Raw genomic sequence first — 12,642 nt, 5'->3', positions numbered from 1 at the left:
GGCTGAGTTCCGGGCGGCGGCGGCGCAGTCGGGCCCGGCGGGAGGAGCCGGGCCGGGCCGGGCCGGGGGGCGCGGGGGGACCGTGTGCGGGCCGGGGGGTGTCCGCAGCCGCCATGTCGATGTCGCACCTGTACGGCACGGACGGGGAGGATGGGGTGGAGATGGAGAACTTCGAGGTGTCGGACTGGGACCTGCAGAACGAGTTCAACCCCCATCGGCAGCGCCACCGGCAGAGCAAGGAGGAGGCCACCTACGGCGTGTGGGCCGAGCGCGACTCGGACGAGGAGCGGCCCAGCTTCGGCGGCAAGCGGTACGGGCCGGGGGCGCGGGGGAGGGGGCCGCTGGGCCGAGCCGCCCCCTCCCGCCGGGGGCTACGCGTCTGGCGGCCCCCGGTCGTGCCCCGCTCGGTGGGTCTGCAGGGCGCGGGGGGCTGCCCCGTTTCGTGGTGGTTTTCAGGCTGTGAACGCCCTCCCGAACAGCCCAGCCTGGGACAGGGGCGGCCGTGGGGCGCACAGAGCTGCCTGTGAGGACTTTGTTGACAAACATCTGTGTCGGAGACACAGGTAGTGGGATTGAGCGCACCCTCAGCAAGTTTCCAGATGACACCAGACAGAGTGGGGTGGTTGATACTCCAGAGGGAAGGGGCGCCATCCAGAGGGACCTTGACAGGGTGGAGAGGTGGGCCTGTGCGAACATCGTGAAGTTCAAACGTGTCAAGTATAAGGTCGTGCACCTGGGTCGAGGCAATCCCAAACACAAATACGGGCTGGGCGGAGAATGGATTAAAAGCAGCCCTGAGGAGAAGGATTTGGGGGTGTTGGTTGATGAGAAACTCGACGTGACCTGGCCATGTGCGCTCGCAGCCCAGAAAGACAACCATATCCTGGGCTGCATCAAAAGATGCGTGGCCAGCAGGTCGAGGGAGGGGATTCTCCGCCTCTACTCTGCTCTGGTGAGGCCCCACCTGGAGCACTGCATCCAGCTCTGGGGCCCCCAGCATAAGGACATGGATCTGTTGGAGCGGGTCCAGAGGAGGGCCATGAAGATGATCAGTGGGCTGGAGCACCTCTCCTATGAGGACAGGCTGAGGGAGTTGGGGCTGCTCAGCCTGGAGAAGAGAAGGCTGCGGGGAGACCTTAGAGCAGCCTTCCAGTCCTTGAAGGGGGCCTACAGGAAAGCTGGAGGGGGACTTTTTACAAGGGCAGGTAGTGGTAGGACAAGGGGTAATGGCTTTAAGCTGAAAGAGGGTAGATTCAGATTAGATATAAGGAAGGAATTCTTCAGTATGAGGGTGGTGAGGCACTGGAGCAGGTTGCCCAGAGAAGCTGTGCATGCCCCATCCCTGGAAGTGTTCAAGGCCAGCTCGGATGGGGCTTTGAGCAACCTGGTCTAGTGGAAGGTGTCCCCCCCCATGGCAGGGGGGTTTGGAACCAGATGATCTTTAAGGTCTCTTCCAACTCAAACCAATCTATGATTCTGTGACTTTACCTGTGCAAGCGTGTCCCTGCTGCCCAGGGGGAAAGACCGGTTATTTCCTGGCAAAAACAGTGTTAAACTGCTTGTCAGTTTTTAATACTTCATTTTAACAGGGGAGTCTAAGGCATAGTAGTCCCCAGGCTTCTGTAGGAATGAGCACTGGTGCACTGGAACAGAATTCACTCACAGGTCTCATTTTGTTCTAGCTCCAGGGATTACTCGGCCCCTGTGAACTTCATCAGCGCCGGGCTGAAAAAGTCAGCAGCTGAGGATATGTCAGAAGAAGACTCTGATGAAGATGAAAAGCCTGTTAAGCAGGAAGAAGTCCCTAAAGAGTTCGTGCCGAAGAAGTTAAAAACAGTGAGTTACCCAGGAAGTTTTCAATTCTGTGTAATGTATTTATGAAACGTAGGCTGTAGTCAAAGGTATTGAAGTAATAATAGAGCATTAAAAAAGGGAGAAATAATTAAAACCAGAGAACCACATGTGACAGCAGGCTGTTAAGGGAGGTGTTTTCTCTGTCTTTTGTAGCTATTCTGATGTATCATTGTGTGTCCTTGGGAACATCGGTCCTTTTAGGCCCTTTTATCTGCCTTAATATTCCTTTTGGTCAATTGAGGTTAAAATAAAAGAATGCCCATAGTTTACTGCATTTCAAAGATTTTTTTTTTTTTTTTTTTTAAATCTCACAGAACAGTTTGACAAATCTAGACATGTTATAGATTAAAAATCAAACTCTTTTTTTCAGTTACCAAACACAGAAAGAATCAGGAATCAGCTTCAGTTAAAGTCAGTGGTAGAGCCTAGTAACTGGCAGCTTGTCAGGACTTTCCTTTTCCATCTGAGGAGTTTTAGGAAACTCCTTAGATGGCAGGAAACGTACATGGACAGACAAGTCATGACATAGTGAGCTGTGCGGTGTGGTAACAATTGAATTGCTTCTGGGAAGAGCCTTCCTTTTGAGTGAAATTGTACAGAGCTCGGTTATTATGAATTCTTAAGGTTGCGTGGATTCCTTTCTTTGTTTATTTGTTTTAACAGGGTGGTAATTTCAAGCCTAGTCAGAAAGGCTTTGTAGGGGGGACAAAATCATTTGTGGATTTTGGCAGCTGGGAGAGACACACTAAGGGAATTGGGCAGAAGCTTCTCCAGAAGATGGGTTACGTCCCTGGAAGAGGTCTCGGAAAGAACGCTCAAGGTACTGTGATTGTCTGTTTGGTCGTTTATTGTTAACTAGTAATTTGGAGAAGAGATTGGATTCTTTAAAGAACTGCCATCTCCAGGTGGTACAACTTCATTCTTGTTTTCTTGCATCTCTTGCAAGTGATCTGGGTCCTCGCAATAAGATTCAAATGCATTTAAATTACCATAAGCCAATTTTATACTCTTGTTATTTTGCAAGAGAAAAAGAGAAAGAAAAAAAGGAGATAATTTCCAAAGGCAGTCAGCTCACAGAAAAGGAGACGTTATTGTATGTGATAGAATAAAAAAGCAGTGGAATGCAGATGTGAATAATGCTCTGCTTTGGTTTTTTTTGGTGTGTGCTGGAATTAAGTGATTTTACAGCCACTGAGAAATTAGTGAAATGGTAGAAGATACTGTGGTGCTAGAGGCAGAATACCAGGCTGGATTTTGTGCTGATTTGATAACTTAGGGTACTGCAGGAAAAACACTCGCTGTTCTCTCTCCATAAATAAACTGTTCTTTCTGATCTAACTGTTGTCCTCTTAGGTATTATCAATCCAATTGAGGCCAAACAAAGAAAAGGCAAAGGAGCTGTGGGGGCATATGGCTCTGAAAGAACCAGCCAGTCTTTGCAAGACTTCCCTGTTGTGGACTCAGAGGAAGAAGCTGAGGAGGTATTTGTATGATTCTTGGTATATCTGTTTTCCCTGTTGTGTTGTATGTACAAAATACAGTTCTGGTATCAGCTTCTGTGTCAGAGAAAACTATTTGGGCTCATTCTAGGTAAGAAGCTAAAGACATAGCACGTGAATTTCATTTAGACATATTTTTTCTGTCACTGTAATGTTCTTTGTTGTTTCTGGCCCACTTTATTCCAGTAGTCTTGCTAGAACCCCACTTTCAAAGAGTCCCACCAGGTAAATAGTCTTTATCTTTTGTTTAAATTTAAAAAAAAAAAAAAAAAAAAAAAAAAGATATCAGAAATGTACTGCTAGCATTGTGAATAGGGTGGTTGACTGGACCACAGCATCTGAGCCATTTTGTCACTGAGCTTTACTGCTTTCCCCATTCTTTCGCTGTACAGCATTCTTCACTGATGGTTATTTTCCTGCAGAAAATAGAGGCAAATTTGGGGTGTGACAAAGAGCAGCAACCACAACTCTTTCTTTTTGATTAGGAATTTCAAAAAGAGCTCAGTCAGTGGCGGAAGGATCCTAATGGAGGCAAGAAAAAGCCCAAATACAGCTATAAGACAGTAGAAGAACTGAAAGCCAAGGGTAGGATCAACAAGAAGCTTTCAGCCCCTCAGAAGGAGCTGTCTCAAGTCAAGGTAAGGTTGTTAACACAAGAGGTGGCATCTCTGGGAAACAGTTTGTCCGCTTTGGTAGTGTGAGTGCATTTTAGCCATCGGTAACCTTAATAGAAGCCAGTTCTAAGAACTGGCTGTCAAGGCCTTGGACTCATCACCAAATCATGTAATAGACCACTGTGTCACCTAGGACATTGGATTTGTTTTTTAAGCAAGTTCTTTGGCCTCAGAAAAGTGCAAATTAGCTTAAATGTGGTGGTGGTGGTGGTGTTTTTTTTTTTTTTAATTGCAAGTTAAGTTTAATTGTTTCACATTTGTCATAGGTAGAATGCTCATCCACTTCTGAAAGCACAGTTGTCCTTATTGGGATTGTGCAACTAAACACATAGTTTGAACCATCTTCTACCTAAAAGGGACAGTAAGGGATTTGTCTTGTATGCATTTCATAAAATTATTAATCTAAAATTAACTTGTCTTTAAAAAAAGTATAAAAGTACCTAAGACTTCTGTGCAATAATGAATAGTTTACTACTTGCATCATCATTGCTTGTAGAATTACTCAGCAAAATCGTAAAACTGAGATTGGAAGAGGAGACTCTTCCAGCTCTGATTCCAAATTGTTTCTTATTTATTCTAAGTCTTCATGTCCGGAGTAGGCCTTTTTGGAGGCAATCCCCAGTTGCCTCTTTCAGAATACCAGTGTGTGTTAGTAGCCTGCTGGAGTAATTAAGGTACTTGGAAATCTCCAGTTTTGCATTTGGAGTAAGGGATTTCCTCCTTTTTTTAAACGTGAGATACAGTTCTTTTGAGACATGTTTGTTCTTGTTTGTTGGAAGGTTATAGACATGACGGGCCGGGAACAAAAGGTTTATTACAGCTACAGTCAAATTAGCCACAAGCACAATATTCCTGATGACAGTCCTCAGCAACCACTGGGCAAAGACTCCAAGCCCCAGGGCTTTGCCTTGCCTGAGCTGGAGCACAACTTGCAACTTCTCATTGACATCACAGAGCAGGAGATCATCCAGAATGACCGGCAGCTGCAGTATGAGAGAGACATGGTTGTCAACCTGACCCATGAGATACAGAAGATGTCTGAAGTTCTCTCGCACGAGGAGACAGCAATTAGCAATCTCAGCAAGGTGCTGGAGATGGTGGAAGAGTGTGAGAGACGGATGCAGCCCAGTTGCGAAAATCCCTTAACCTTGGATGAGTGCGCAAAGATTTTTGAGACGCTTCAAGACAAGTACTATGAAGAGTACAGAATGTCTGATAGGGTAGACCTGGCAGTAGCAATAGTCTATCCTCTCATGAAAGATTACTTCAAGAACTGGGATCCCCTCAAGGTGTGTATTAGTTTGATTTATCTGCAGTTCTTACTGGATGGGTTAAGTAGTCTTTATTTTGACTCCCCCCACTTCTTGTCTGAAATTCCTATCAGTCTGGAGAGAAAGAGGAAGAAAAAGCACCTTCCTCTTGCCCGGCAGGGGAGAGGAAGGTTCCAGAGAAAACTCCCAGTGTTCATAGCAGAGTGAAATAAATGTGTGCAAAAAGATGGACCCACGCTGTACCCACTCTCAGACATTTGCTATGACTAAAGGCTACTGTTCCATAAAGTGGCTAACAATTTAGGAGCTTGAAGGTTAAAATCAATCCCTTTCATGAGTGTTGGGAGAAAAAGTAGATGAAAGCTAAATCTCTAGTCCTTGTTTTTTAGCAAAAGCAGGAGAGGTCTGTCTTTCAAGTAGTAAGATATGTGCTGTCTATTCCTAATGCCATTTCAGCTGTGATAGGTAAGAGTCTGCATTCTCTCTGTACACCTGAAAAAATTCAGACTGTCCTCTTTCCCCCCCGGAAGTATGTTAAATCCATAAAGTGGGATTTTCCTCTTGTGGCGCTTTACTAATCACAGCTGCAAGCTCCTAGCTTGCCTTTTGAGTGGGTGAGAAAGCTGTCTATAGCCGAGCATACCATCAGCCTGCTTTTTGTAGATACCAGCTGAAATTAATGAAAAAGGATAAAGGCCGCTCATGCCTTATCATTTCCAGGACTGTACGTATGGCACGGAGATCATAGCCAAGTGGAAAAGCCTTTTGGAAAACGATCAGCTGTTATCACACAGTGGGCAGGACCTGTCAACAGATGCTTTTCACAGGTAAAGAGCAAATAAGTTGTACTTTGTGCAGCATCTTCAAGTGCTGCTTCCTCAGGGATGGAAAAGAACAGAAACAAGTGTGCTTTCCAGATGATTCTCTTGATGTGTCTGTTAAATTCCAGCTGTTGGCTTTATAAAAAGAAGTAGCTTTTAAATAACAGTTACCATTTGGTTTATTTAGGCCTGGGGCTATAGCTTTAAGCTTAACTTTGATATATTTATATTTTTTTTTCCAGACTGATGTGGGAAATCTGGATGCCATATGTCAGAAACATAGTGGCGCAGTGGCAACCGAGGAACTGTGGATCAATGGTGGATTTCTTGGATAGCTGGGTAAACGTTGTTCCTGTCTGGATACTGGATAATATTCTGGATCAGCTCATCTTCCCCAAGCTACAGAAAGAGGTAAGACGAGAGGGCTGCATTAGAACGAAGCCGTGCTCTGAACCAGTATTTGAATTTCAGTTTATTAGAACATCTAAAATACTGGTTTGCTGCCTCTGCTGATTCTTGTAGCAGTTAGGGTGTCGCATTATGGCTCTTTTTGCATCTGGCAAGACTTAGTGCTAATGGATGGACTTATTTTCATCTTTTCTGGTTTACCTCAAGGTCGAAAGCTGGAATCCTTTGACAGACACAGTCCCAATCCATTCATGGATCCATCCCTGGCTCCCCCTAATGCAGGCACGATTAGAGCCGCTGTATTCTCCCATCCGAAACAAGCTAGCGAATGCACTGCAGAAGTGGCATCCCAGTGACTCCTCTGCCAAACTCATCCTTCAGCCCTGGAAAGATGTGTTCACACCTGGGTCGTGGGAGGCTTTCATGGTTAAAAACATCGTGCCCAAACTAGGTAAGACAAGCCAAACAGTGCTGAATTTCTGGAATCTGCTGGTTGCCACCTTCCCCCATACACCTAGAAAAGAATGTGTTAACATGGCTGCCAGTGTTACTTCAAAGAATATTATTAGTAAGTTTAGACCAAGCTTGCATCTTCTTTTCTGCTACTAGTACTGTGCAGTTTTTTCAGAGGCAGACATTTTAGAAATGTGGGGAAGTGCTCTGATTATTCTCAATATTTTCTGTCTTATTTTTCTAAATCATCTGATTCCTTTGTTCTTCAGCTGACAGGAATATCTGATAGCTGTCAGATAGTACCAAGCTATAAAATGTCTCTCTGTTACTCCTGTATTCTTTGGTCTATGCTAATGCTTTCATCATAAGATTTTGTAATTCACCATTCAGCTGTGCAAACTGGCTAAAAGGCCCTGTAGTCTAAAAAAACAGTCAAATGTTTTAAGTTTCTCAGTTCTGGCAGCAAATTGTAATTGCTGGAAATGGAAGTGCACTGTTTTGGTGGCAGGGATCAGCCAAACACTTTAAAGATCACAAATGTCCCTTAGGGTAATATGCAATACAGATGCTCCTCAAATCACATGTGTTGCTAGTGAAATAGGTCATGGCACTGATAAAAATGTGAGTCAAGTTCTTCTCTAATTCTTTTCCCCCTTTTCCCAGGGATGTGTTTGAACGAACTCATCATAAACCCTCACCAGCAGCACATGGATGCCTTCTACTGGGTGATTGACTGGGAGGGGATGATTTCTGTCTCCAGTCTTGTTGGGCTGCTGGAGAAACACTTCTTCCCAAAGTGGCTGCAGGTGAGAAACTATCAAGGCTAAGTAAACAGGCTTGATTTGCTGTGAAGTGTTTTAGTGACTCCTGCCTAGAAGTTGCTGTCCCAGCGCTGAAATGGTTTAACTACCAAATGGGGTGATTTCTGCTCACAGCTCCATACACGTCAGAACAGGCTATGTCCTAATACTGCCACGGTCCTTTCTTTTACTGAAAGCTCAGTAAGAAGCAAGTTAAGTGATAATAAGGACTCTTCCAGAAACGTACCTGTCCTGCTGCATTTGATCTGTCATGTTGTTTTGCAGGTGCTGTGCTCTTGGCTTAGTAACAGCCCCAATTATGAAGAGATTACAAAGTGGTACTTGGGTTGGAAGTCCATGTTCTCAGACCAAGTGTTAGCACATCCATCGATCAAAGACAAATTTAACGAAGCTCTTGATATCATGAACCGGGCTGTCTCTTCCAGTGTTGGTAGGTGGCTTATGGTGATGGCTCCGCTTACTGTGATGGCAGTACAGCAACATTTGCTTCTTGTGAGTCTGTATTTAGGCATGGCCCTGCTAATCAGCATTGTAGCAGCTCCCACAAGCAGTGAAATTCAAAGTGTGTTTTACCTTGCTGTGTCCATAAATAACACCTGTAAGGTGCTACTTAATAATTGTCTGTGCTTCACTGAAGCAGAAACAGATTTTTGGTGACTGGCTGCCTGTGCCACTAAGCAACTGATTATCTCTCAGCCTTGCCCAATTAGTGTATTTTATGTCAGTCACTGAGAGACCATAATTTAAAGATGTTGAGTTCTGAAGCTATAATTTGTTGGGATTTTTTTTTCTTTATGGTGAGATAGTGGTTCTTCTCCTTAGCTTTAGAGCAGTGCCCTTTCCTTCCACGTGACTCTCTCTGTGACCTAAAAGAGACTGTTAGGAATTTGCTGGCAATTAAAAACTGTATAAAAGAGAAGGCCGTGCCTGAGGGACCAGCACCTGAGATTTGCCCTGTCCTCCAAGACTGAGAACTCCTTTCCTGTGTTCTTCCTACCCACTTGCTGTACAGTGTGATGGAGACTCTGCATCAGAAACCTGGAGGATTCCTTGAGGACTATTTTAAGTGTTATGTTTATTTCTGTGGTAAAATAATACAACTACAGGCAAGCATTGCACAAAGAGGAATTCACCTATGGAGAACAGGCATGGTACTCATGTAGCCACGGAGTGAACTGGGGCTGATAGCGAAAGCACTCCTGATGCAATGCTGCTTCCTGCAATGTGGTGCTGCTCCATCCTTAGCCCGATTTTGCAACAGTCACTGTTTGTAACCCAGCAGTGGTATGTGGAGACCAGAGGCCAGGTTTTAGCTTTGAGGAATATTTTTTTTGCTGTTCACATTTTCCCTTTGCCAGTAGCATTCTCCTCTCCTGTGCGTGCTCAGATAAAATTTGGGATTGTATCAAATCCTGTTGCTTCTGCTGCAGTTCTCAAATTCATCTAGCTAGTCTATGTTGTATTAGCAATAACAGTATAAAATACGAACTGGAACATGTAAAGGAGGATTCAGAGCATTATTGATTGACTTTACATGTCCCGGACTGGAGTTTACCTATAGACCTTCCACCAGAAATGGACTGGGACCTTGCTTTCATGTGTTTTGTCTCTCCAAACAGGTGGGTACATGCAGCCAGGCGCTCGAGAGAACATCGCCTATCTTACGCACACCGAGCGGAGGAAAGACTTTCAGTACGAAGCCATGCAGGAGCGTCGGGAGGCTGAGAACATGGCCCAGCGTGGCATTGGCATGGCCGCCAGCTCCGTGCCAATGAACTTTAAGGACCTAATTCAGACAAAAGCAGAGGAGCACAACATTGTTTTCATGCCTGTGATTGGAAAGCGGCATGAAGGGAAACAGCTGTATACGTTTGGACGGATTGTCATTTACATTGACAGAGGCGTTGTGTTTGTACAAGGAGAAAAGACTTGGGTGCCAACCTCCCTCCAGAGTCTCATTGACATGGCTAAGTGAGGCCCCTGCTTTGAACTCTGAAGGCCATCTCGCTAATATTTTTAGTGTAACTGTCTCAGAATAAAGAAGCCACAGATTTGTAAATAGAGTGAAACTGTAGCTGTATCGCAGGATTTTTTTCTTAGAAGAGCTGTTCAGGCAGTGTCAAGAGATGAAAGTACACGTGGAGGCTGGTGCTAAGTGCGGAACGAGCAGTTCCGATGCTCGTGTAATCACCGCCTGTGATAGAGGTTTATTAGAAGGGACCATGGTGGGTGATTCTCTGCTCCGACAGCAGATGAGCGAGGGCTGGTCTAGCAGAGTCCTGAAGGTCTCCAGGACAGAGATATCACAGCTTTTCCTTGCCTGCTGCACTGCTCTGGCAGTGAGTGACCGTCCCGACAATGTCCTTCATGCAGCGGGCTCCTCCGTACTGCGCACAGCCGGGACTCGTCCCACCTCTCTCTGGGTGTGCTGGTGGCTCCTTCAGCCCGGTGCCGGCCCGCGGGCCACCAGCCGCTCCGGTTGCCCTCTCTGCCCTGTCAACACAGAGCTGGAATGGGGGAGTATTTTTTCCAGCAAATTCACAGAACGTGTGCTTTGGGACTGCAGCAGTTCAGGGCACAGAGGTGAGGGAGGGAAACTGAGGTTTTTCCATAGAAGGAGATTACCTGATTCTTCACAGAACAGATAAAGAGCTGATTTTGGTTTGATAAAGAGCTGATTTTTGCACTGAGCAGCTGAAGGCCCCTGCCCGTAAGAAGGCTTTTCTAAGCCTGCATTTGGAATTAGATACCAATACGTTCAACTGCAAACCCGTCTCAAATATTCCTCCTTCCTGATGCTTCAAAATGTGCATAGTACATGCAAAGGCTTTGAATTGTTCATGAAAGGGGAGGGGATCAAAAGAGCAATCATGCAGTACAGATGGTTTAACAGGCAGATTTTAGTTAAATTTGCTCACTGTAGTTAAGTATAATTCAAAACACAGCTCTACCTTTTATTAAATAATTAAGATACAAAAATGTCCCATCACGCTTAGTGTTCGAGTGCTGCCACTTTTGGTGGAGCACGACGACACTGTCAGTGCTTGAGCTTTACCTCGGCTACGCAAAAGCTGCTCTGGGAAGAGACGCAGCCCCACGAGAGCGGTCAGGACTCTGCGGCAGCGGGACTGCGCTGGTCAGCTCTGTCCTCCTTTCTGATGATCTCCAAGTCGTCGCAGTCTTGGTACGTTGGCTCCTCCACAAAGTCCCAGACCTCAGGGGAGAGTTCCTTCAGTTTTTGCAAGGGAAACCAGTGGACGGAGGTGTCGTTAAAGGTGTCCAGGTACCGAGGGTGAGTGGGGAGCGCCACTTCCTCTGTCCCTTTCAAGACCTGAAGAGCGTTTGGGGAAGAAGTTATGTACAATGCAAAAGAACTTTTCTGCAAAGTTCAGTTACGAGTCGGTGAAGATGAGGATGGCATTATGTTAACCCAACCCCTGGGTGCAGCATATTCTGCAGATAACGTAGAATGATCCTAAAGTGATTCCTTTTTATATTGCAGTGGCCAGGGAAAAAGCTTTTAACAATAACCACCCTCTTTGTTCCCATTGCAATTTATTTCCTTTCTCATTAAAAGGTGCTTTGTCAAAACAATAATGTTAAAAAACTAGTGACTCGTACCTTTGCTATGTAAGAATAATCTCTCTCCAATATTCTTGACAACAATCTAGAATAACACAAGGTAACCAGCTTTAGACAGGACACTCCTATGAATTTAAAGAGCTTTTCTCAACAGGCACGGGGGATAGAAAAGGTAGGAGCTGTTGATGACTGCAAGCAGGACAGCAAGTTGAAAATGAGCAAAATCTGGACATCATTGTCAGAAGCAACAGAAAAAAAGGAGTAAAGGAAGCGAGGAGAGGGAAAGGCTGTTGCAGGCACCAGAACCTTCCCCCGCGGGGCTGCACGCACCTTTCCTCAATCCCCTTAAAGCTGTTCCCGATGATGACCATTTTGGACAGTGCCCCCGCAGACCAGTTCCTCCACAGGAGGTTGTTGTACAAGGCTTTCCCGCAGTGCACCATGTAAAACAGCGTGGCCGACCCCTCAACGCCGTGTTTCCCCTCCTGCACGTAAACCGACGTTTCCCGTTACAGCCGAGCCCGGGCAGCGGAGGCGGGACGGTGCCCCCCCGGGATGCGGGGGCGGCCTGGGGGCCCGCAGCCCCGCTCACCTCGTTGTCCGGCAGCAGCCGCAGCCCCAGCTGCCCCAGCGCGGCCGCCTCCTGGGCGGAGAAGGCGGGATCGAACAGGGAGCAGCGGCCGGGCGGCACCTGCGGGGAGAGGGGCGGCCGTGGGCGGGGGCCGCGGGAAACCCCCCCCCCCCCCCTTCCCCGGCTCCCCCGGCCCGGTCCTCACCCCCAGCTCCTCCAGCAGCAGCAGCAGGAAGGCCAGCTGGTGCCGGGCGGCCGGGCAGCCGCTGAACCGCCCCAGGCCGTAGCAGACGCAGCGGGCGGGCGGCTCCGCGCCGGCGGCCAGCGGGGCCCGCACGGTTCCTGCGGGCACGGAGAGAGGCGTCAGGGGCGGCCCGTGCCCCGCTCCCCGTGCCCCGCTCCCCGTGCCCCGCTCCCCGTGCCCCGCTCCCCCCGCCCCGCTCCCCGCACGCACCGGCGCTCGCCGCCCAGAAGCCGGAGCTCAGCAGATCGTCCCTGCGGGGGAGAGCGCGGCGTCAGCGGGGCCCGGCAGCCCCGGGGCACGCACACGGGACGGGGCCGGGCACTCACCGCGCCTCCCGCAGCCGCCGCAGCACCGCGCCGCCCTCCGCCGCCTCCCCGCCCGCCCGGCCCCGCCGCCGCCGCCCGCCCGCCGCTCGCCACCCGCCCGCCGCCATCAGCCGCCCGC

The 12,642-nt window shown here is 47.8% G+C and overlaps 2 protein-coding genes across 3 annotated transcripts; one reads left to right on the top strand and one right to left on the bottom strand.

Annotated features, from left to right (window-relative positions):
* Positions 1-33: 33 nt before the first annotated feature.
* Positions 34-9,792, top strand: TFIP11 (tuftelin interacting protein 11). The gene is made up of 12 exons (XM_082325203.1): positions 34-310; positions 1,683-1,836; positions 2,518-2,674; positions 3,208-3,335; positions 3,839-3,991; positions 4,807-5,316; positions 6,019-6,125; positions 6,362-6,530; positions 6,735-6,978; positions 7,644-7,786; positions 8,066-8,231; positions 9,421-9,792. The coding sequence occupies exons 1-12, from the start codon at positions 114-116 to the stop codon at positions 9,774-9,776; spliced, it is 2,484 nt and encodes an 827-aa protein (XP_082181329.1). The 5' UTR covers positions 34-113; the 3' UTR covers positions 9,777-9,792.
* Positions 9,793-10,907: 1,115 nt separating this feature from the next.
* SRRD (SRR1 domain containing) lies at positions 10,908-12,633 on the bottom strand (the record flags this gene model as incomplete). Of its 2 annotated transcripts, XM_082325207.1 has the most annotated exons (7): positions 12,525-12,633; positions 12,409-12,449; positions 12,160-12,296; positions 11,976-12,074; positions 11,714-11,868; positions 11,423-11,468; positions 10,908-11,132 (listed from the first exon to the last, which is right to left on the bottom strand). In XM_082325207.1, the coding sequence occupies exons 1-7, from the start codon at positions 12,629-12,631 to the stop codon at positions 10,908-10,910; spliced, it is 810 nt and encodes a 269-aa protein (XP_082181333.1). In that variant the 5' UTR covers positions 12,632-12,633. The 2 variants fall into 2 exon arrangements, with proteins under 2 accessions (XP_082181333.1, XP_082181334.1); XM_082325208.1 differs by lacking the exon at positions 11,423-11,468 and having other exon boundaries at positions 10,932-11,132; positions 11,714-12,074.
* Positions 12,634-12,642: the final 9 nt, after the last annotated feature.

This window comes from Platalea leucorodia, assembly GCF_965183815.1.
Source record: "Platalea leucorodia genome assembly, chromosome: 12".
Lineage (NCBI taxonomy): Eukaryota > Metazoa > Chordata > Aves > Pelecaniformes > Threskiornithidae > Platalea > Platalea leucorodia.
This window is presented reverse-complemented; position numbering and strand designations above follow the sequence as displayed.